Genomic DNA, 24,354 nt, shown 5'->3' on the forward strand with positions numbered 1-24,354 from the left:
CACCAGAGAGCATCCACCAGCCCTGTGGAAGGGGAGGGAGCACTTGCCTCCCCAGCATTGTGTCCTGCCTTCTCCAGAAGACACCCACTGCTCACCCAAGGCCCTAGGGGGAGAGGCATGGACAATCCCTGTAGACAATCCCTGCTTTAAAGCCTGGAAGGGCAGAGTCATCACCATCCCAAACCAGCCCAGAGCAGATTCTGAGCAGAAAAACAAACCACTTAATAAATAAGAGCCTGAGGGAGTAAATGCATGCTAAGTGATGTAGATTTGTACAGATACTGCACACCCTCCCGCAAAATAAATAAGCCCTGGTATAGTGCAAGCAGTTACAGTGTAAGGAGTTTTTATTTAGCTGTAATAATCACAGCAAGAGGGTTGCACACCAATGAAAACCGGGTATTCTTCAAGGAGAAAAATAGTACAAACACAAATCAAGAGTAAAATAATTTATTTAAATGCAGACTTCTGGTTTGCTGGTTTAAATTATTTTGATTTAAATGAAATGCATCCTTTTTATCAGGAACCATTTGCTGCTACATTGCTCCAGTTTTTCTTCAGTACAGGTTCCTTGAATTAGATAGATTAGATGGACTGGGTTGGATTACAAATCAGACTTTTATTTTGACATAATTAAAACGATGGTACTCTGTAGAGAAATCAAATACAGGTTATAACGTTTCTGTAGAGAGAAAATCATTGTCTATGAAATGGCTGAGAGGAGTCTGTTACTGAGTCAGACTGGCACTTTCTCCATGGCAGGGTTTTCAGTGCCTGTGTTTTGGGCTGTGATCTAATTCCTGTACATTTGTACTCCCTCCATGCATTTTCCACCAGCGTGGTTTGCAAATGCAGACGACAGTAGCACCATGTGTTTACGTAGAAGTGTTTCCATGGTGCTCAGAGAAGGAGAAAGGATCATTAATAGAGCCAGCCACACACAGCTTCCCTAAGTCACAGCTCCAGCTGCCAGGCAGGGACTGCCTCTCTGTGAGTCAGATGGAATAAACTTTCTCCTGCTAGCCTAATCATGAATCCTTATCATTACAGAGTTACTGGCAACCCTGCTACAACTCTGCAGTTCATCACCTCACTTTCCTTTTAAATTCAAGCCTTTTTTAAAATACAGATTTCAGCCATTAGCATATCACAACTAGAAGGAAACTCCAGCCTGCTATGTTTGCATCTGCATTTCTTCCTCAGGACTTAACCCTACTTTTGGATGAGCAGTCCCAGGGAAAGTAACTGAGCTCATCAGCTGCCAGACTGTAGTAGGGAAGTTCCACAACCCCTTATTACACACAGAGCAACCTGGACCAGCTAAGGCTGCCTAATTTTTAGATAAGCTAAACTCAAGGATGTTATTGTCACTCAGGGCTCCTTCTCCTTTCCTAGGTATTACAATTCTTGGTACCTTCTCCTCTGAAGATCTCCCTGATTGCAAGGAGACTGAAGTAACAGAGAGAGAGGAGCAGCCAAGTGCTTTGTTCTGCTTTGATCAGAGGCAGAAGTTGTAATTTTTCCATCACTTAAAGCTTCCCTAAGCACATATCATATCCTTGATTCATGAAAGACATCAGTTCAAGGGAAGAGGTGTTATGCAGCTTTAGGATGTTAACAAAGTTGAAGGACTCAAACATTCTGAAGTCACAGTAGAGGAGACAGTGCTTTTTTGAGCACTGCAGAGAATAATATAAGCCCACCAATTCACAGCAAAATCCCCATGGAAATAAGGTTTCTTGTGCACCTGATGAGGCCTTCAGCATTTCACTTCTATGTGCTCCAGAAACAGCTTTAAATAGGTAGAAGTACAGCAGAAGAGAAGCTAAGATTTAATAAGAAAGGATGGCTAAATTCTGCTAAAAACATTTATGCAGAAAAGAGGAAGATGTGAAAGCATCACAAAACTACATTGTTCCATTGCTTTCACAGAAAACCATTAGGGAAAAAGCAGAAAAGACGTGAAATTTTTGCAGCACATGTGCTGTGTAGGGGAAATTAATTTCAGTAATCAGCACTTGTGGTAGAAATCCTTTGCACTCAAAGGGAAGTATTTTCAAAAATATTGCTAGCATTCTCCTGTAGATCCACTGACATCACCAACTTTTCCCACCTCTGCAGAAATGCACTTACAGTGCAGTCGAACATCATTACTTTGAACATTTATTGATTGACAAGAACATTAAAAAAAAAACAACCAGCCTTCCTTTCTTTCTCAACTGGCATCTCAGAGAACTCTCAGAAAGGTCAGAATTGGGTAAACACTAAACCAAAACACAACACCAACTCTCTTACTTGTGAGGATTCATAACCACGTTCCCTCCTACAGGACTGGAGTACCTTTCATTGTTTTCAAGGTGAACAGCCATTCCAACCTGTGTTAATCTGAATTAAAAGCACATCTGCATGCTTTTAATACCAGAATGTCCAGGTTGAATGGGAAGTACCCATGATATGTTTCCAGAGATGTACATCATCAAAATATGGTGGTGCAAATGCCCTAAAAACATCTTTGTCAGAGAAATTATTCCACTGCAAAGCAGAAAAAACATTTTCAAGGATATTTTTTTTTTCATAAAATCATAGAATTAGGTTGGAAAAGGCCTTTAAGATCAATTAGTGCAACTGTTAACCCAGCACTGTTTGGTTTAGTCCACCACTGAACCATGTCTAGATGTCTTTTAAATACCTCCAGGGATGGAAACTCATACCCTGGGCAGCCTGTTCCAGAGCTGGAAAACACTTCTGGTGAAGAATTTTTTTTTTCTGATATTGAATCTTAACCTCCCCTGGCACCACTTGAGGCCATTTCCTCTTGTCCTGTCAGCATTTGATGGCTCCCATACCAGCACATGGAATACAGGGCATGTAGAGAATGAACTTAATTCAGCTGGTAATACTCATCTGTTTCTCAGTGGAATTATATGACAACTTCTTATTTTTTTCATTTCCTGTAAGAGAAGGGCAGAAATCAGCCTTACCAAAGTGGTCCCAGCATCCTGAGAAGTTAGGCCTTTCACACAAAGACTGATGGTATCCTATGCAATATCAGTAACAAAATAAAATAACTTTGTGAAGTAAGAAGAAAATCCAACGGTTTCAGGTTACAGAAAATCCCTTTCATCTTACAAAGGTAAATAACAATAACAAAATTCCTACAGCTTCAGAGACTTCCTGTTCTTGTTTCCCCCCCTAGCTGTCCCCAACCTTCAGACTCTAAAACTGGCAAGATTTGAAGAAGTAAAGTATTTATCTTGGCACAGATTGGAGCACAAGCATCATTGTGTTTACAGATTGAAAAAAGGGAAGGGAAGGGAAGGGAAGGGAAGGGAAGGGAAGGGAAGGGAAGGGAAGGGAAGGGAAGGGAAGGGAAGGGAAGGGAAGGGAAGGGAAGGGAAGGGAAGGGAAGGGAAGGGAAGGGAAGGGAAGGGAAGGGAAGGGAAGGGAAGGGAAGGGAAGGGAAGGGAAGGGAAGGGAAGGGAAGGGAAGGGAAGGGAAGGGAAGGGAAGGGAAGGGAAGGGAAGGGAAGGGAAGGGAAGGGAAGGGAAGGGAAGGGAAGGGAAGGGAAGGGAAGGGAAGGGAAGGGAAGGGAAGGGAAGGGAAGGGAAGGGAAGGGAAGGGAAGGGAAGGGAAGGGAAGGGAAGGGAATAGTGTGCTTTGGTGCCATGGTGCATTTGAAAGCTCACGTAGCATGGCTGGTGTGCCATGGTACATCAGAAATGACCGATAAAGTTTACAAAATCTTCTGAACTCAGAAACTCAGAGAGGGGGGAAATGTGGGAAATTAATCCCAGCAATGCAAATGCAAAACGCACCAACATTGTTTGACAAGTTTAACTTCGACCCGATTACTGCGTGGGTGGACATTTGATTTTTACTTCACAAAGCATTGGGGCTTCTTGACGAAATTCCTTAATAATCTGGGATTAACCTCCCTCAATTACCTCACAGCAAGCTACTGTAAGGAACCCAGTGGATTGCTGTCCTTTGCTGTAGTGAGGCATCCCTGCTTGTGCAACCAGCCCATGCAGAAAGAGTGACAGGTCTGTGCACGCAGGCTGGCACTCACAGCTGCCCTCATCCCCACCCTTCCTCCAGGGCAGCTCCTGCAAGCTCTTCCCTTGCAGCAGAGGTGCTCATGAAGGAGGATGCAATCTCCTGTGGTTTCCACCCCTGTGAGTGATGACAGAGCTGCAAACACACTGGTTTCCCTCACAAAAGCAGGATGGGCTGCCTGCAATGGTTGTGCCAGGGAGTCACAGTCCTTGGCAGCACCAGGCTGGGAATAAGACACAAGCGGATTTTTATTGGTTTTAATATTCCCACCAACTATTTCAGCACATGGGCAGCTCAAACTTTGTGTCTGGCTGTGCTGTGACTTAAATTACTGTTTGTGCTGGGTGCATTGCAGGCTTTGCTGGCTCATGAGGGGCTGTGAGCCTTTGTCCTGTTTTCACAAGCAGTTCAGGCTGGCAGGGAACAGCAGCTCTGTGGCTGAGATGGCCTTATCCTGACTACCATTAATTTATTTTTTTGGTGCTATTACACAGAAAAATGTAAACGCAACCAGGAGCAAGCCCTGCAGAGGGTGCACATTCAGAGCACACTCCCTGCCCAGGTCAGGGGGCTGCTGGAGCCCTGCCTCTCCCTGCAGGCAGGGCACCTGCGCTCCCTGCTCCAGGAGCCAGCAGTGCTGGGGTGCAGCTGAGGACAGCCAGATCCCTGGAAAGCCTGCCTAATCAGGCATTTTGCTATTTGGCACAAGTGACTGCATCTATGGGAAGGTGATTTTTGGGCTGTTTCCTACCCAGGATTTTATTTCCCTGTGTTACCCTTGCATTCACTGGGGAAAAAAGTGTAAGGTTCTGAGCTGGCTTCAGAGTGGGTCACAGAGGCAAAATCTGGACCTTGGTGCTTGGGGTTTTGCAGAGATCCATGGAAATTCACACTGTCCTAGTCATGAAACCACAGCGACAACGAGAAACTGACACAGTGCAAACATAAGCAAATAAATATTTAAGCCTGTGTGCCAAGATGATGACATGTGGATGTGAAAATGCACCTGCAAAAGGAATTAATCAAGATGTGAAGTACCGTGTTGGAGAAGCAGCACTTTGGATCTGCCTTCTCCGTGAGGTCTGCCAGGCGTTTGTCCTGCCAGCTTAGGAATCTGTCAATATGATCAAGGAATGACAAACTGCAAGTGTGTTTTGCTTATCAGAACGTTGTTTTTGATTTTAGTAATCCACAGTTGATTCCCATGGTGCTTGGTTTCTAAGGTGCAGGCTTACAAAGATCCTAAGAATTACTTCCATACGGTTGATCAGAGGCAGGGACAAATCTCACTCTTGCACATTTATCCCTCAGAGTCCCCTTGGAATTTGGCTCAACATGCTAACCCTGCAAAGGAAAAAAAAATAAACAAACTTGCTTTTCTTGGCCATCTTTGTGAGTTGCATTGATTTACTGGAACCAGCATCAGCAGCAGGACGTGGCGGACTGAGAAAGAGAGAAGGGACTGTTGACAAAAAATGGGCATTAAATCAGCTCCAAATGTTATATATATTTTCACCCAAATCATTGTGTTCAAACCTCTCCTGCCTTTAAGAGTGAAGCAAAGTAAATCACCCCTGGTGCCCACAAGAGCATGTAATCAAGGAATTAATTAGAACCAATGAGCATGCTGCTGTCTTGCAGTCCAGCTTCCTACCTGCAATTTGCCCATATGGACAAGCACCATATTTGTAAGTGTGAATGCCATTCTGACACAGATTTATATATAAAAATGCAACACTGTTTTCAATGGAAATCATGCCCAAAAAGCAGAATTATACACTCTGTTAAAAGCAGAGCTGAAAGCACTACCTGTAATCAGCACTGCTAGGCATTGTTGTTGTCTGCTTTGCCTGTGGTCAGGCTTCATTTAAAAAATTTAACCTGCTGGGATTAATTCTTTTTTTTTTCTTTTTTACATTAGATATGGTTTAAACAGATCTATTAAAAATCCACCAAAAAAGAAGAAAAGTAACATGTATTTATATCACTAATAGTAAGAAAATAAAGGGTTTTTTTTCCTTTTGCTGAGGCTGTGATTGTAATATCTTTATTGGGCTCTGGGTTGTTTCTGTCTTGGAAAAAGAAATTCAATGGTCAGGAGAGCATTGTCAGGACCCCTGCTTTTTCCAACCCTTTGAAAAATTATGTCCATGTGTGTGTTAGGAAACCTTAGCTGGTTTTATTTTGCATGAAATGCAAATCCTGCTCAGGAGAGGGATCAGTATAGAAAACCTCCAAAACCTCCATCTGCAGCAAGGTTGTGCTGGCACTGCAGACTGGCCAGTCTTCATGTTGGAGCAGTTTTCTTGCCAAACACAACATTTCTTGGCAGATTTGCTTTCTTAGAGACAGCTCTGTATCTGCCCTTGCTGATGCATCATCAGACATAGCTCACTGTAGTGCACACACAGATCAGACAGCAACATGGGAAGTGCAAATTCAGGGCTTTCAGGAAGGAAAGCTCAGAAGGACTCAATTCCAGAAACCTGCCAGCTTGACATTTGTAGGTAGGAGGGGGAGTTCAGGAGAAAACAAACAAAAGCAAAAGCCCCCACAACCTAAAACAAGAACCAAACCTGAAAACATTCAGAACCTCAAACCTAAATGTGATGTCCAGCTTTGGTTTGTTTCTTTTCCATTTGAACACAAAGAGAGCAATTTCTGTAAGTGTGAGCTGTGGGGTTTCCCCTTTTAAATGGCTATCACAATTTTTTTGGGTGGAAATCCTCAGGCTGCTGGGACATGGATGCCTTTGGCTTGGCTCTGCCTTTCTTCAGAGGCCACATCCACTACCTGTGAGGCTCATGTGAGGCTGTGTGGAGCATACAGCTCCTCCACCAATGTATCTTGTCTTCCACTTAGGGCAAAGACTGAGGGGAGGCCCGGGATGTAAATGTGCCCATGAAAATCTGCCAGGAGAGGCAAAGCAATGCTTGCCTTCTTCAGTAGATGTGCTCACCTTCCTCTTTTTCTTGCTACACTATGGTGAGAACTCATCCTCAATCAAACTCCTCTTACTCTGTGTTTTTCAAAAGGCAGAGGACAAGCTGGGAGCAAAACATCTTATAGCTACTGCCTGCATATGCAAGCTTGCATTTTGTGCTGCTGCTTTTTACCCTATTTTCCCTATTCCCGTCCTCAATGCCATCAATTCTTCTTCTTCTGTAGCCTGAGAAATCTTTGCAGTGACTTAGCCCTTCAAATCTGACCAAATCTGATTACAGCTTGTTTTCCTGCTGGGTAAACAGGATCACCCCTTTGAGGGGCATCATTAATAACCCCTTTCAACCCAGCTCACTTCCCTTGAGGCACAACCCCCTGACATCCTTTCTTTAGGTAAATCCTTACAATACTCACATTAATCCCCTGGTTCTCCAGCTTAATGGCTTTGCCTGTAGCACTGTAAGTGCTGCCTTACTGAAGTCCACTGTCTACATAGTCAATTATCTTATCAAAAGAAACCTACTAAGATAGCCAGGCCTGAGATAGCCTTGATAAACTCATTTTGCACTTGATCTCATTTCCCATTTACTAAGGTCAAGCTAGTTGGCTGCTTGGGGATCCCAGCTTACACAGCTCTCCAGCCTTAGTTTCTTAATGATAGCAATGACCTTTGCTGCTGGTAGAAAGTCTCACCACTGGACTGTGTTTTCACATGCCAGTTCCTGAACGGGGCAATTTTGTTGCCCCTCATTTCCCCTTACCACCACCCACAGCCCTTTCAGCAAGGAGCACAAGCAGTTCTTCTGGTTTGCTTTCTCCTGGCCACAGCCCAAAGCTCGGAGGGGTTCCTCATACCCAGCCTTGTTTATGGCTGGACACAGCAATGGCAGTCCAAGCGTGGCCCCGCAGGTTTCACTATCACAGCCAAAGCAACTCAAGCCACGCATGAGCAGGTCACATCAAAGCGGCTGGCATGTCAGGGATACTCAGCGGAAGAAAATGAAAAGGCTCTGGGGACTGAGGACAGGATAAGCAGCATTTCACTTTCCAAGCACTGCTCCCAGTGCAAGCAGGTGACTGAACAGCATGAGCAGAGTGCACAAAGATCTCACACTCCTCTAACTCTTACAGCTCCCCTGCCGCTCCAGTGCGCCGGCGGCGCTGACAGACCGGGACCAACACATTTCCCACACCCAGCAAATGACACAAAGCCCTGGGCTCATGCTCTTGTCACATCCATGTCAAACAAGGAGCTGTCCCGTGCTCTGGCTGCTGTGGGGCTGGGGGAGAGCACAGGGATGGGGTCTTTGATACAGGATGAAAGCACAAGTGTGATTTTCTCCCCTGCTCCAAGCAGAAGTGACTGCAGAGCTGCTGGCATCGGAGGGATACAGATCACAGCAATTCTAAACCTAGGGCAGCATCCTTATTCCTGTGCCTCTCTCTGTCTCCTGGAGTTATTTTCTTAACTTTCAACAACATGAGGTCTGACACCACATCAAATATGCTTAGTTTTTTTCCCCCAGACCAGATTCTCTTACACTGTCTGGCAGCTTTGTGCAGCCACATACCTGGCAGATCAGTGGCCATGTCCTCCTAGACCCCAAGTGCTGTCTCAGTTTTAAGATCAATTAGCAGCCTAGTGATTGCTATCAGGAGCTTGCCTGGACCAGACTCATCCTGGGAACACACCAGGGGACTGACCACAGCATCAGCGTCTTTGGTGAGCCCTCTAAAGCCTTCATTGCTCTGTGAGTTTGGGTATGTGCACAGGGTGAGGGTTAAGCTGGAAGAGCAGATGCCACTGTCAATGTGATGCAATTCAATGATGACATTGTTTTGATGCATGGAAAAGTCCTCCTGGAAGGAGGAGCAATCCTTACAGGAAGACTTTTCCATGCATCAAAACAATGTCACCACTGAATTGCATCACACAAAGCACATAAACAGAGAATGGAAACATAGGCAGATATTTTTAAGCCTTGTCAGACCAATGGATAAAATAGAGCATTCAGTGATGTACCTCACATGTTCCTCTTCCGTCACAAACCAGTCACTTCCCAATTCTCTGAAATTCAATTCATGAAGAATCAAATGCAGAAGTAACTTTTCAAATGTTGAGCTTTTTGTTGTTCCTAAGCCCTTTCTCATGAATTCTCATGCCCTTTTGTTCTTCTGGTACATGTTCAAAAGCAGGAGTCATTCCCAAGAACAGCAGTATTACAGAGGAAGCTGGTGAATAAATAGCCACAAGAGAAACACAAGAAAGGAGGCTCTGGCCACACCCCAGCATCAGAGAAATCCCTGTGGTGGAATATAACCAGCCAGTCAAGTAACTCAAGGCCACCACAGGGCTTTTCCTAACCTGTCATGCCTACAATTTTGCCTACTCTCAGTTTAAGTCATTCAAGCTGAGGAAAGTCATCCCCCAGTCTGCCAGTTCCTGGGACTATAAGCTCTCCCCAGTAAGCTAATAGGGATGTCTGAGTATCATTCCCATCCACCTGCTTTCCTAAATTTCAGCTACTGCCTCCAACTCTCCCTCCCTCAAGCTTAGCTCCTGTGCCTGTACACAACCCATTACTTCCTCAGACACCTTGAACACACTTGCAACTTGCTGGCAGAAGAAAGAGAAGCCCTTACTTATCAACCTTGCTCATTTCTCATCCTTATTTTTACATGACTTCCATCCTTGCAAAACCAGGGGCCTCAGCAGAGCTTTGTCTGGGATTGGAGGGTTTTCTGTCCCAGAGGACTGAGCTCCTTCTCCTGCAGCTGTTCTTCATTTTCCTTGCACTTGGCATATCTTTCTTACACTGTGGACTGCAATCATTTTCCCCAGACTGTCTCTTTTCCCAGAGAAAGGAGAAACCTGCTCTCAAAGCGGAAAGCACATCTAACACTTCAAACATCACTGCTTGCACAATGCAGGAGGAGCATCACTGTTTCAAAACCTACAGCATGATGAAATCTTCACCCCTCCCATCGCTAAGCACCACATTCCATTAGGGTTTATTTTCACTGGCAAGTGCCAAGGGCCTCCAAGTTTAGCCTGCTGGTGCTGTAGGGTGAGTTGAGAGTGGTTGAAAGGCAGGATTGATGGGCCCTTCTGCTTGCAGGCATGACCCACTTCTGATGGGCTCCCCCTCCACCCCGATACTCTCTGAAAGGATAGGGACTCAAGGCCAGCAGCTCCTGCAAAGAAAGCACCTGAAGGGACAACAAAACAGACCCCCAGACACTGCCACCATGCAAGAGGGGAACACAGCGCCAGCACACAATCCAAAATGAAAATATCACTTGATTCACAGCAAGGAGTAACCAGCCTGTCAGTCCTGGAGCTTCAGATCCACCACTGGAGCCAGGTATCAGCTCCACAAGAGCTTCACTGATGTTCCCAGCCTCAAAAGCAGGATTTGGAATGTACTAGGGAGGTCACTGCCCACACTCTCCCCTTTAACAACATGTCAGTTATGAACCTGATGAAGAGCAGTAAAGATGAGTTTGCAGTTCCATTTTATAGATGTGGACAAGGGAAATGTGATCACACTCCAGGAGATGTTCCCTGTGTCCCTGACCTTCTGGGCTGCCCCAAGCTGGCATTCAGTGCCTCTCTCTGTGGTAAGGCAATTACCCTGCTTACCTTCTGCCCTGCAGAATTATAGTTATTTGAAACAATTAGACTCTGTTGTATTTTTTACATTTTTGTTTTAAAATCTGTGTTAAAGACAGCTCTTGAAAGCATCATGAGGAGAGCAGTAGGTGCCACAAAGAGGAGACAAATTGATTTTCCACCATTTCCCTCTTGCCCTGGAGAGTGAGTCAGGGCCACTCTTGGACAGTTTGTAGAAGACAAACCTGTGAAGAACGAGGCTGATATTTCTGCAACAGCCCTGTTTTCTCAGCAAGAAATCAAAGTCCAGTTGCCCAGAGGCAAGGGCAAGGGTCCTGCAAGGGTGAGTGCTTCCCTCGCACAGGCAGGCAGGGTCAGGCACTGCTGCCCCAGCAGGACTCTGCCCAGGCTCCCCACAGAGATCCAGACCTCACGTGGCACTTGCTGCCCCTGCTTGGAATGCCCCTGCTGCAGAGCATTGTTATTTACTGGCCAGTGACAGGCACCTGGGGACTGAGAACTGGGGTAAGCCCACAAATATTCCCCACTCAAAAACAAATAGGAGAAAAAAAAAAAAAGCTTGCTGCTGTTACAGAGAAAAAGGTGCTATTAAAAGAATGAGAGACTGGTAAGAGTTTGGCACTGGTGCAAAATGAGCATATTTTTTAGGGCCCAAAAAATTTCTGTGGAAAGTCTGGGGAAGCAAAGAAAAGATGAATAGGGGAGGTGAAAAATGAGAATCCCAGATGTGCCTTTGCAGTCCCGTTTTGGGGACAGGTGTAGGATCTAGAACAGGGGCGCTGATGTGTTTAAGTGCACCATGCATTTTTAATATTCAACTTTTTTCTAACTCCTGGCCTGAAGACCTCTTTTAGTTCTGAGGAAATGTCCTACAGGGTCTCAACCAGTTTGTAGCTCCAGTGCTGCAGTGCTACCCCTCGAATAGGAGCCCTCAACCCTTAGCTTATCTAGAAAGGCACATTTTTTTAGTCAGAAAGAATTACCCTTTTTTTCCAGATGAACGTGATGGAAAATTCTAAGTCTAAATTAGTGCTAACCACAGAGTCCAGCACATGGCAGGGGCAGGTCAGCAAGCTGCTCCAACATGGTATTTTCCAGAAGGCATATCCTGGCCACTGGTACACAGAAGCCTAAATTTGCATTAATAAAAGATACAACAAACCCCCCAGAATGGTGCAACATGGTGAGTCTGACTCTTTGCAGTGCTCAGCATCGGAAGGCCGTCTTTGCAAAGGCAGAGAATTGTGCCCACCTCCCCACACCACAGTCTGAGCCAGGGCAACTCTTCCCTGCAACATCTTGGAGATGAAGGTGCTCCCTGATGGAGAATGCTCTCCTCACCACTTGTGGACATCCCATGGGACTCACACATGGAGATGTCTTTGGGATCCCTTTGAGCTTGAAGACTGCTGCTCTGCCCACCTCGGGTTTGCAGGCTCCTGCTGGTGGTTCCTGCTGCTGGATCATTATCCTCCATCTGTCTGCGAGGAGCCCTCAACACTTTTCTCTGACATCTCTTGGAGGTCACTTAACTGCACTGCACATCATGTTTTCATTTTTCAGGAAGCTGAGAATTCAGGAACCTGGAAGCAATTATGGGAACCAAACATCTCAGCGCCGCAGGCAATTTTTTGCCAATGTAGAGATGTTGTCCCATCTTTCTTCTCTGTTTGAGGAGCTCTGTGACCTTCCTCTCCACTCCTCTGTCCTTGAGGCTGGAGCAGAAGCCATTCCTCACAAGCAGCCATTCCACAAGACAAAAACACGAGGGGTTTTCCCTCTCACAAGCCCAAAACTTAGGAGCGAAAAACCCCGCTTTGCTTTTGAGCACTGCACCTACCTGGGTAAATTCAGAGCTGTTCTAGAGAAAACAAAATGAACCAGAGAAGCAGAGAAGGTCATCAGGCACTGCTGGGAGTGTTGGAACATCGGCAGCTTTTTTTTCCCACTTCCTTTTCTGCTACTATTTCTTCTGCTAGCTGCTTCTCAAACTCTGCATTCGCAGCAGGGTGCAGAGGAGGAGAAGATCTAGGAATGCACATGGCATGGTGAAGCATCAAGGCCACGGGGCTGATATTCCCATGCACACCTGTGCTCCCAGCTACCTGAATTCCCCCAGGGTCCTCTCCACTCTGACTTGCCCCCAAATTCCCCAGGAACTCTGCTCTGACCCAGCACTACACTTGTGATTGCCCTGAAATCCCCCAGGGCTGCAGCTCAAAAACTCCCACTGCTTTCTCCCGTAGGGACCAAGGGGGACATTTTTGTCTTCCTTACATCTGAGTGGTGCTGGTACCTTCTGGGCTGAACAAGGACTCTGGAGACCTGGTGTGGAGGTGATTGCCAGCTGGTACAAATGTTCAGCTTCTACAAAGTGCAATTCCAGCCAGGTTCAGTCCTGTTTCTTGCTCCTATGTTGTGCTCCTATCCCTTCCTCACCCACTGACCAGACTCCTTCAGCGGTCTAACCACCACCAAAAATAAAAACAAAGGCTAAAGCAAGGCAGTGGGAGCCCAAGGTGCCTCAGAACACTATGTAAAGCAGCACTGCTAGACACAGCAAAGACCAGCCTGTCAGAACTCAGGACATCCCTCTGGATGCCCTGGATGGCTCAAAGCCCTGGCAGGGGGGTCGGAGACCCTGGCAAGAAGCCAAGGACACCTGGGAATTTGATCTTAACCCATGGAGCAAATTACCAAGTTTATATGAAGAATTACAGGTCACAAAAGTTTAAGTAGCCTAACAGTAGTTGTCACAGGGTGAAAGGTGGAATTTTGAAGAATTTCACTATGGGGGTCTAGGAGATAAGATGGAGGGATTTGGGCGTTGTCCTGTTCTTCTCCCTTCTTCTTCCTAGCCTCCATCTTCTTGGTGATGGTGGCATTTTGGGATTGGTTTAGAATAGAAAGTCACTGTCTAACATAGGTGATAGGTATTGGAAAATAACTGTAAATATAGAATACATAGTTTGTAGTGTAAAGGACAACACCAACCCCCTGGGCGGAGTATGTGCCTCAGACTGACCTGCAGAACAGACCTTGGCAGGGCCAGACAGAAAATGTTTTAGATAAGAAATAATAAACAACCTTGAGAACAACAGCCGAAGACTTCTGATTTCTTAATGGACAGCTGGGTTGGGGAAAAAAGACTTTCAACACACCTCGGGATCATCTCAAGCAGAGAAAATCCCGAGACCAGCCCTGGTTTGGGAGGGGTTGGGGTCACCAGGGAGCTGGGGTAGTGGGGACAGCATTGCCCCCAAATACTGAAGAAGGTTGTCTAGGGAAGAAGAGGATCGGGGTGACTACAACTACCTCTTCTACAGTCTCTTCTATCATCCCTGCAGGAAACAGCTTTAATCTGGGACAGGGGAGGTTCAGACTAGGTATTAGAAAGGGTTTTTCCCTGTTAGGATGGACAGAATAGGTTGCCCAGGGAGGTGGTGGAGTCACCATCCTGGTGGTGTTCAAGAGGTGTCTGGACGTGGCGCTGGATGATGGTTTTGTGGTTAAGGGGTTAAAGTGTTGTGCTGGGGGCATGGTTGGGCTTGGTGATCTTGAAGGTCTCTTCCAACCCTGACGATACTGTTGGAAATGATACAACTTTAAAAGCTTTTTATGTAACTTCAGGTTTGTTCGCCTTTGCCCAGGAGGAGGGGAATTGAAGTTTCTCTTTAGAAGATTCTGTTCAAAGAGGTTGGGTGAGGTCTGATGAGTTCAACGTCTACAGATAGGGAGTTGCCAGAAAATACACAGGAAGTAAATGAACATTAATGAATATTACACGGGGTGGGGTCAGAAACACATGGTCTGGGAAAAGATCGATAAGAGAACCAAAGAATGAGGACCTAATCAGCATCAAAGGCGAAGGGATCAATAACCAACAGGAGATTGAATACTAAGAATTGTGTAATTTAGGACCAATGAATATGAATGTCTTTGGAGGTTTTTTATGTATAAAGAGGTGAAAAGCCTAGTAAAGAACCATGTATAGTGGAATAATATTCACTGCGCAACCCGGACATGCGTGGATAATTTCCACATCCTGGCCAAAATAAAGTAACGCTGTGATTGTCTAACACTGAAAAGATGTTAGAGAGTTCCTGTTTTCCCTGCAGTTTCAGCAGCAATTCCGTGATTCTCTAAGGGGGCAGGCACAGGGACAAAGACTCCTGGCAAAGGAGGCTGGAGGATTCCTGCAGGCTCTGCTCAGGCTGCAGCAAGGAGGGAACACAACCCAAAGGTGAGGAAAGCCCTCCAAAACCTGTCCCCAGCGCAGGCACAGAGTGGGACCCAGCCACTATCAGGGAGTGGCTGCTCAGCCAGGAGGAGGGAGGGGCTGCTCGTCCACGGGAAACGCTGTCAGCGCTTTTTTTAAAAAAAAGAAACAATTCGTTTCATTGCTCCTGTTCCACTTTCGAGTCCGAGGGCTCGGCCCGGCGCTCCTGAGGGCGGCCCCGAAAATGGAAGCCAGCCAGCCCCTCCGCCTGCGCCGCACCGAGCCCGCGGCCGCCGGGGCTGCCGAGGAGGGCCCGGGGGGCTGCCCGGCCCGGCCCGGCGGGGCTGCCAGGGACGGCACGGGGGTGTGCCCGGCCCGGCCCGGCGGGGCTGCCGAGGAGGAGCCGAGCCCGCTGCCGCCGCCCCGGGAGGCCGCGGAGGGCCGGGCCGAGGGGAGCGGCCCCGGCCGGCTGAAACAGGCCGCGCCCCGCGCTGCGGAGGCCGAGCCGCGCCCCACGGGCCGGGGCGGGTTGCCGTGGGCTGCTCGGAGGCTGCTGGAGGCGGTGGCCATGCTGGCCGGGCTGGCGGCGATCGGGGGGCTCGCTGTGTGAGTACCCGCGGCTCGGGAGCGGCCCGGGGCCCGGCTGAGGCGGGGCCGCCGGCTTTCGCCGCTTCTGCTTCTCGCCGGCGAAAAGGAGAAGCGAGGCCCGAGCTGCGGAGGGTGTCTGGGGGAGGGCGTGGTTGGTGTTTCACGGCTGAGGAACCCGCGGGCTGGGGGCGCTGCCTGTGCAGCACCCGCTGTGCCCCTGCCCGAGGAGCAGGGACAGGTGTCGCTGCCATTGCCTGCCCTGCCAGAGCTGTCAGCCAAACCTTACCCCTTACCCCTTTCTTTTGTACCCCTGAGGGTCAGCCTCGCCTTAGCCTAGGGCACAAAAGCCGCTGGGTGCCGATGTGAGCTTGCTCGTGCACTCAGAAAGGTGGAGAACGTGGCTGTGGTCACCCTGCACATGGCTCAGCAGTCCTGCCCTTGGTGTTTGGGCTTTGAGCTATGCAGCTTTATCCTGCCAGCATCCCAGCAGGACACCTCCAGGTGCCCCTGGCCCAGGGCGGGGCTGCCCAGGAGCTGCCACACACTTACCCATGGTAGGTGCACAGGGTCCATGTGCTGTGAAGAAACACATCCTCTGAGTGAGACTCGTGTGGCAGGCAGGGTATCCAGCCTGCTGGAGCTCAGCAGGACAAGCCCATGCTGAACTGGGAAAGAATTAATTCTCATTCGCCTTCTCTTTTTTTCTTTCTCATAGTGTCTTGTACACTGAAGTAGCTGTGGGACAAAAAATGTGTCCTAAGGGGGTGGAAAACTACGTGGCATCCATGGTGCTGAGTGCAGTTGGTGACACGGTGGCATATTACAACGGGAGATGGGAGTTCCAGAAGAGTGGCCCGGTCATCCACAAGGAGCTGGCAGACATGGGGGGACTGGGCAACATCAGCCTCCAGGGCTGGAGAGTCAGCGATGACACCGTGATGCACTTGGCCACGGCCGAGGCCCTGGTAGCGGCCGGGAAAAACCCAAGTTTACCACATCTCTACACCCTGCTTGCAAGGAACTACAAGGAGTGCATGAATGACATGGAGGGCAGAGCTCCAGGTAACTCCTCCATCCTGCTGTCTGGCTGGAGCTGTGCTGTCTCTCATGTCTCTCCTGCAGCTTGGTGCTGCGGCTGGCCCTGGCTCTGCTTTTGATGTTTAGAGTGTTAACTGTATTTCACTGTATTTCCTGTAAAGGAAAAGTGTTCCACACTCAGTACCTGTGTCAGGATGAGCTAAAGATAACAGAATAAGGCAAGCTGAAGTGGTTTGGGCTTCTCTGAACTAGATGAAAAAGATTATGTTTTGTTCACACTTACAAAACATTCTTACGGGTGTGTTTGAGGCCCATCCTCAACTTGGGAAGGGTGATGGCTTTTGAACTTGGGATTCCTACATTCAGTGGATAAAAAAATCACACTCCGCTACTGTAATGCACACCCTGAGATGCTGTGTTAAAGCAACACATTTCAACAGAGAATTAATACAGAACTTCTCATCATAAACACAACAAATTACATGTAGAATGTATTTAAAGGCATAAAGATCCTTGCTTGGAATACTTACACTTATTAAACCCAAAGTCTGTTTGTGGCTAGCTCTGCATGCCTGCTTTCTGCACCAGGACAGTCAGGCCAGTCTTTTCTGAACCCTGTACTTCCATCATCTCTCTTCTCTCTGCATAGACACAGTGGTGCTGAGTTTGTGTCACAACCACTGGGCCAGGCAGTATTCAGGAAGGGCACCTTGACAGGCTACAGTAGCCAAGACATGTACAACATATCCCAGTAGTTCCTCGTTCACGCAGCCCTCCTGACCCAGCTCTTCCCCAAGAATTCCTCTGGCTCTGTGCTCATGGCCCAGGCTCTTGTGGATGCTTGGCTTACATTTAAATTGGAGCTGCTTAGGCTGGGCCTCTAATTTGACCAGCACAGGAGGCATGAAGTATCCAGGAAACACTCAAATTCAGCAGTCCTGTGCAAAGTTTATACATTGAAATTGTATGTATGCTTAGATGTGCTTATTTGGAGTGGCCAGAGTATGTAAAGAGTGTTCTGTCTTGACATTAAACATGGGAAAGGCCACATCTTGCCACTGAGCATAGTGTATGGGAGCTGTGCATTTCCAAAATAAAATAGGCTGGAAACCTGAACATGAATTTATTCTGCTTACCTTTCCACAGTGGGCTCCTATCCTTGTATAAAGAACTAAATTATCAGTCTTCTTTTCACACCCATATTCCCAGTTGCTGGAGTGGCCTAATTAATAAAATATTTAGGAAGGGGTAATGATGCCTGTCAGGAGAGCTGAAGTTGGCAGATCAGACTGCCAAGAGATTCACGGCAGTTTTGGTGAAGCAGCATAGTTTAGATCCCCCAGCCAAGATGGACTAACCACAGCTGCCAGTGAGACAGCACCTGGAAGGATTTTCACTCTCTAACCTTGGTGACTGAAACCTAGGATGAAAAGAACTTAAAATATAAATGTTAGTAAATAATATCTAAGGATAAAAGGACACCTGCTGCATTCCTTCTGTGATTAAACTGCAGTATGCCCAAAAGAAGTTCCTTTTCCTGCAAGTGATGAATTTGAAAGCAGACTTGCTATGGACATTAAGAGGAGTGACAAAGAAAGATCAGATTAGGTAAAAAAAAGAAACACACAGTGTTTAGTGTGTCCAAAGACAATTAAAAATTTTGCAATCAGAATTGCTTCTTCTGCAGGTACAGGAAAGGCATTCAGCTCTGAGAGTTTAAATCCTGACCCTTAGCAGTTTAATTCCCACTGAAGGGAATACCTAATCCATACCTTGAAAAGCTGTCTGGATTCTCCATGCCATATTGATAAGTCCTAATGATAAAAGCTGCATGCCAATAGCTTCTTTTGGCAGTTCAGAATAAATGGATTTTAACTGAGATCATAACCCAGGGAGGTGCTCTTCTGGCCTAAGTACTCACCAGGGAACTGCAGCCTTGAAGGCTGAGAATGGAAAATTGCTGTTGGAACTTTTGCCCAACACAGAAGAGATTTCCTTAGAACAGTGGGGGAAAGTCACATTGATGGCTCACACAAGGCAGGCCAGACCTGAAAACCCAAAGCTGCAGTAACAAAGGGATTCCCACAACGTTCTGAGTCACAGGACAGCCACAGCAGGGTCCCTCAGGGACACAGCCCCAGGAGAGAACTCTGGGGGTAGTAATTCAACGACAAGGCAATCCCTACATCTGCTGTTGCTATTTGTGATGTGCCACAGCCCCAAATTCATTGTTCCTTGCAGATCACAAAGCCAATGAATTAAGCAACACAAGCACAGACATACTTCTTTTTCTCATGGTACAACTAAAGCACTTCTTCAGGAAACCTTCTGCTTCAAAATTGTCTTTTGGCCCTAGTCCTCTCCCTTTGGAATTATTTACCACTGTGTGGTTTGTTTAATTCACCTTTTTTAATGTACTGATCAACCCCAAACAACTGTTCTCTAAAGAGTCTAGGTAAGTGGAATGAAATCCTATCCCAAAAATTGAGTCCAGCTGTTCTTGAAACTTTCTCAGGTTGCCCTCATTCACACACTACTTTTTCCTTGTATTTCTTCTTTCCTTAGACCAGTACCATGCTTAGGTTACTTTTAATTTCCTGTTGTTAGTACAAAGGATTCCTAACCTGGATGTAAAGGATTTCCAAAACAATTTGCTAATTCAAAAACTCCCTACAGCAGTTTTTTTTTTAAACCTGCTTAATTTAAAAAATACCATCAGGTATTTTTTTAAAAAAAGACCTGCTGTGATTCTACCTCAGTCTTCCTAAATTGGCTTTCCAATGTTTTAATATTTTAACTGTTTAAAAGTGTGAGGGATACTACTTGTAATACTTCATAAATTGTAAGTCTTAGTTGTCATACACTGGTTTGTTTTACACAATTTTTTCCACTTGCAAGTTATCAGTAGTCATTTCCTAAAATAATATGCACAGTCTTAAAGCTGCAAGCAAATTGTATTGCAAAATAATCAGTCTTTCTATTTAAAGCCTTGTCATCTTCCTTTTAATTTTAGCCACAATTAGTGCAAGAACATCACTTTTTATCAAGCACTGAGGTGTGTGGTCTCAGCCTGCCCAGACAGGTCCTGAAGAAATGTTTTTTCTCGAAGTTTCAGCAAGAGTAATCTTTGCTTTTGTTATGCAGATTTTGATTTTAAGGTACCTTAGTCTCTGTGCTCCCTCCCTTCCCCCTTGCTTTCCTGGAAGAAGTTCTCTTTTACCAGAATATACAAATAGAGTAGTTGGCACAGCTTTTAAAAAAAAACTGGCTTTGTTTGACAGGTTCATTTTAATGTCCTGTTACAGGTCATTGGGTACAATGCTTGGTATGGTGAGATTTTTGGAAAAAATGCCTCAATTTTCTGTTAGTCATCGTGAAGTTGGAAATTATGCTGCTATCCCTCTTAACAATTTTGATACATGGCAGCCAGTACTGAATTAGTAAACCACATGAAATTTAGAGGCCTGGACATGTTCCCACACTGAGACATCCTAAAAGCAAACTCACAGACACTTCAGTTAGAGGCTGGTTGTGACGGGTCCCAGTTGAGCTAAAGACACTTGGCCCAGCATGTGACATTATTCCTGACAGTGTTAGTTATTTTTAGCATATGTCCAGAAGCCAGTCTTAAAGCTGTACTTGGATTTGGAGACATTTCAGTTACAAGGGTAATGTAAATGCAGGTAAAACAGGCTGCCATAAACCAAACCCTGCTGCCAAACATGTACATGGAAATGCAGAAACCAAGAGCTCTGCAGGGGACTCAGTGCAGCACCTGGCTGTGATGAGCAAGATCACAGATCATGGTGACTGAGTAACACCAAAGTGAGGTGAATTTGCTTGACCAGGCTCCTTCCTTGCTACTTAGTTTGAACACCTGCAAGTTCATCAGCTACCTGTGCCAGTGAGGAAACAAAGTGTAGGAGCAACAGTCTAGTTTTGGGGTCTGATAACAGCCAGCTGCTGCTGTTACCCTGTGTGTCTGAGAGAGGTTAGTCTGGGGGTTAGTCTGGGTTACACTGGGGTTAGTCTGTTGAGTCCACCTTTGCCACTGTCCAGCATATTAAAACTTAAATGAAGCTGCTTGAAACCTGCCTTGATTTACCTTCCTGCTGGAAAAGAAGTATGCACAATTGGGCCAGAAGAGAAGAATAGGAGAAAAAAAGCAAGGTAGAAGAGAATCAAAGATAATTCCGTGTTCCAAACCTGTTTCTTCTTTACACACAAGCATTTGGGCTTAGCTCTCAAAACATTTCACTGTCTTGGCTGAGGAAGCTAGCTAGGCTCTGAAATTTGGGTGTGTTTTCTTTGTCCTGTGAATGTGCTGGACTAACAAGTGTTAAGTCTGAAGAAGCAGCACTGGAAGAAGCAGAGTAATGTCTTTAAAAAGTAAATAGCAGAGATATGAAAGAGGTGGAGGTGGGCTTTCCTCATTTCTCGTATTCTTTTTGTAGTTACCCTTTAGTGGCAGTGTTTGGAAAGATGTTTAGAGATGGAGAGTGTTTAGAGATGAACTAGTGAGCCAGACAAACCTTTGGTCTCACCTAGTACAGCTGCTCTTCAGCTTATGGAAGAGGAGTACAGTAAAGCCAGTTATGCAGACTGTGTTGAGGTGAGACAGGTGCTACACTCAAGGCTTTCTGACAAAATTAAACTGCAGCAAGGGAGAGCTGGAAAACATTTTCTATCGGTACATTTTCTATTAGGCAAATGAGGAGCTTGTGGGGTTTCTGCCTTTAGAAGTCCTGTGAAAAAGCAGTTACCTAGACTGGTCTTGTGCCAGAAATCTACAAACCTTTCTGTTTACCGAAAGAGAGATATCTCGGTATATGTGTATTTATCTATTAGTATATATGGGTTTTTGATAACACAAAATGTAAATATAAACCATGCCAGTAAATGAGCAGTGAAGTGTTTCCTACCCTCTAGACCTTTTAATTGTTTTCATAAACAAAAATTACTAGGTCTGCTGAGGAGGATGCAGGACACTCCAGCAGTTTAAGGCAAGACATGTATGTGAGCAGACAACTTACAGTTTTAAAGGAAGTTCAAATCCCTTATACAGAGTGATGCTTTCTTCCCCAGTGCCCTGCCTGTCCTCCCCTTGTTCCCAAGCTACCTCCTGCTGATGTTTCTGTTTCTTCCTTCTCCTGGGCTCTGCGGCTCCTGTCTCCAGGTGGCATGACTCTGGAAAGCACCGTGAAGCTGAGCCCGGGGCAGCCGAACGGCTGGCGGATCCCGTTCAGCCCGCGGGCGGGAGGCTGCGGGGCCGCCATGCGCGCCATGTGCATCGGGCTGCGCTTCTACCAGCCCGCCCAGCTGGACAGCCTGGTCAAAGTCAGCGTCGAGAGCGGCCGCATGACCCACCACCACCCCACCGGCTACCTGGGGGCCCTGGCCTCAGCCCTCTTCACGGCTTATGCAGTGAACAGCGTGCCCCCCGTGGCCTGGGGGAAGGGGCTGATGGAGGTGCTGCCACGGGCAAAAGCCTACGTGCAGGAGTCCGGCTTCTTCGTGAAGGAGAACATGGAGCAATGGTGAGCTGCACTCCCTGCACTGCTGTTTTGTAAAGCCCTTGAACGACAAGGCAAGCTCTACTCATACTTAAGTTTCAGTAATCACATCATGGCAAACTCCTAGGGCAGCACACACCTGGCACAGGATCAAATCAATTCAGAGTACCTTAACTAGGGAAAAAAAAAAAAGGCAGGCTGTGTTTGGGTCAGGTACTTGTGACCATTTTTTGGATCCAGTATGAAGTAGGTAGACTTTGACATCTCATGCAACTGTGATCTTATGAAAGATGGCAAGCAGGGCTGGGGAACCAGCATCAAGCTTAGGGCTGAGCTCAGTTTGAAAGTTATAACCAAATCTGACTGCATATTCACTGCACCTCTGTGTGCAGGGGCACACACAGAGGTAAGAGCTGCTCTGAATTTGGGAGGATGACTCAGTTCTCACTCTGAGCCTTTGAATCCTGCAGGTGCTGGGCTGCCTTTTCCCATGTGACTGGAGGGAGGGGAAATCTAACTCACTGAAACATGTCCTTGTGCCTTTTACTGTAAATCACCTCCCTAGTTTTGACAAACGGGGGCTGCCTGCCATTTTGCTGAACCCGCGCTCTGGGCTCTTGATGTGGCTGGTGCCTGTGTGGGGCTCAGCTGTGTGCTGGGACAACTTACAGCCACTCCATCCCATCCTGTTTGGCAGGTATTACTTCGAAGAGAAGTGGAAAAAATACCTGCAGGAGAGAGGCATCTCGGACGGGGTCTCATCGCCCAAATTCCCGCCCAAGTACGGCGTGGAAGAGAGAGACTTGTTCTACACCTCCCTGAGCTACAGCGGCTGGGGGGGCAGCAGCGGGCACGACGCGCCCATGATCGCCTACGACGCCCTGCTGGGCGCGGGGGACTCCTGGACGGAGCTGGCTCACCGCGCCTTCTTCCACGGCGGGGACAGCGACTCCACGGCTGCCATCGCCGCCAGCTGGTGGGGCGTCATTCACGCCTTCAAGGGGGTTCCCCCCTCCCTCTACGCCCACCTGGAGTACAAGGATCGGCTGGAGAAGGTAGCCAAGGATTTGTACAGCATTATCTAGGCAGGAGATGGCAGGGCACCCTGCAGGCACACTTACCCAGCAGCTGTCCCGTGCTCTCTCACTTGGTTTGCAAACCCACTGGATTAAATCTCGATAATGTAAGGCAGAGCCAGAGCTGCCTTTTCTCTGTGTGCTGGCTTCAGTGGGGACGCCACGTGGGTGCTAGTTTGGGGCTAGTGGTTTGATGGGAACACACACTGGTCCCCCGAGACATCCCTCCTGTGCTGCAGGGTGGCTGCACATCGTCTGGTCCTCAAGAGGAGCAGGAGCACCCACAGCAGCTCTGCTGGTCCTGCTGCAGCAGCAGGACAGGCAGCAAACCCCACTCAAACCCCCCAAACCAGCATCCTCCCCCTACAAGGGGAGCAGGGAGCACCAGCAGCCCATTGTGTCTGGGGACAACAGGGCTTTCTTACAAAATTATTTTATCAGAGGATGTTTTTTGTTTCAAATAAATGTGGAAAAAAACCCCAAACCCGACCTTAAAGCTGTGTGAGCAGCGCATTTTACCCAATTCCACACCACTTCTGCAATACAGGTAGGAATGCATCATGCTACTTCCCTATTTCAGTGAATATGGGAGAATTCAAGAGTCCTGACCAAATCCTTACTTAATGCAAAAGTGGGTAAGGAGAATTAACAGGTTGTATTGTACATCAGCTTCTGTAGTGAGCTATATTCTGCTTTCATCCAGGTTACTAAAAGTAATTTACTTAACACTTGCTATGCATAATTCTATTAAAATAAGGTTTTTCTTCAAATCCAAACAATGACACAGCAAAGTACTTTTACTGTTTTCAGAACAATTTCAAAACCAGTGTGTTCCGTTCAATAAAAGTCCTGACAGGCCTCTGTTAAACGTTCTATTCTATTATGGCAAGGGGTGAGGGTTGGATGGGGTATAAAATCAGAGGTGCCAGGTGTCTGCAAGCTCCAGCTGCAAGAGAGAGATGTGCTACCAGTGATAGGGAGAGAAGTTATTGCATCAAGGAGTAGGGGCAGAGGGAGAGGGTTCCCAAGAGGAGGGCCTCAACACACCTTTATGCTGTGAGTGCACATAAAGGCAATAATAAAAGCCCAGATCTGACAAAAACCAGCAGCAATAGGATTCACAATTTCAACACAGTTTACTACAGCTCTCGGGTGTGTTGTATAAAACATGTTTTAGTGCAACATAGTACAAAGTTTTTGTTGGTTTTTTTTTCACTTTTTTCTTTTTTTAAAAATCCCAAACATTTTTTCCACATCATGCATGGATAGGGTCTCTCTCCTTCTTCT

The 24,354-nt window shown here is 46.8% G+C and overlaps 1 protein-coding gene and 1 long non-coding RNA gene across 2 annotated transcripts; one reads left to right on the forward strand and one right to left on the reverse strand.

The window, feature by feature from the left end:
- Positions 1-5,061: 5,061 nt before the first annotated feature.
- Positions 5,062-16,157, reverse strand: LOC135295009 (uncharacterized). The gene is made up of 2 exons (XR_010357055.1): positions 15,990-16,157; positions 5,062-5,400 (listed from the first exon to the last, which is right to left on the reverse strand). It is a non-coding gene; the product is annotated as an uncharacterized LOC135295009 (long non-coding RNA).
- On the forward strand, positions 14,991-23,925 carry ADPRH (ADP-ribosylarginine hydrolase). Its single transcript, XM_064411021.1, has 4 exons — positions 14,991-15,458; positions 16,156-16,502; positions 21,655-22,015; positions 22,689-23,925. Exons 1-4 carry the CDS (start codon positions 15,097-15,099, stop codon positions 23,074-23,076), a joined length of 1,458 nt encoding a protein of 485 aa, XP_064267091.1. The 5' UTR covers positions 14,991-15,096; the 3' UTR covers positions 23,077-23,925.
- Positions 23,926-24,354: the final 429 nt, after the last annotated feature.

This window comes from Passer domesticus, chromosome 2 (assembly GCF_036417665.1).
Source record: "Passer domesticus isolate bPasDom1 chromosome 2, bPasDom1.hap1, whole genome shotgun sequence".
Taxonomy (NCBI): domain Eukaryota; kingdom Metazoa; phylum Chordata; class Aves; order Passeriformes; family Passeridae; genus Passer; species Passer domesticus.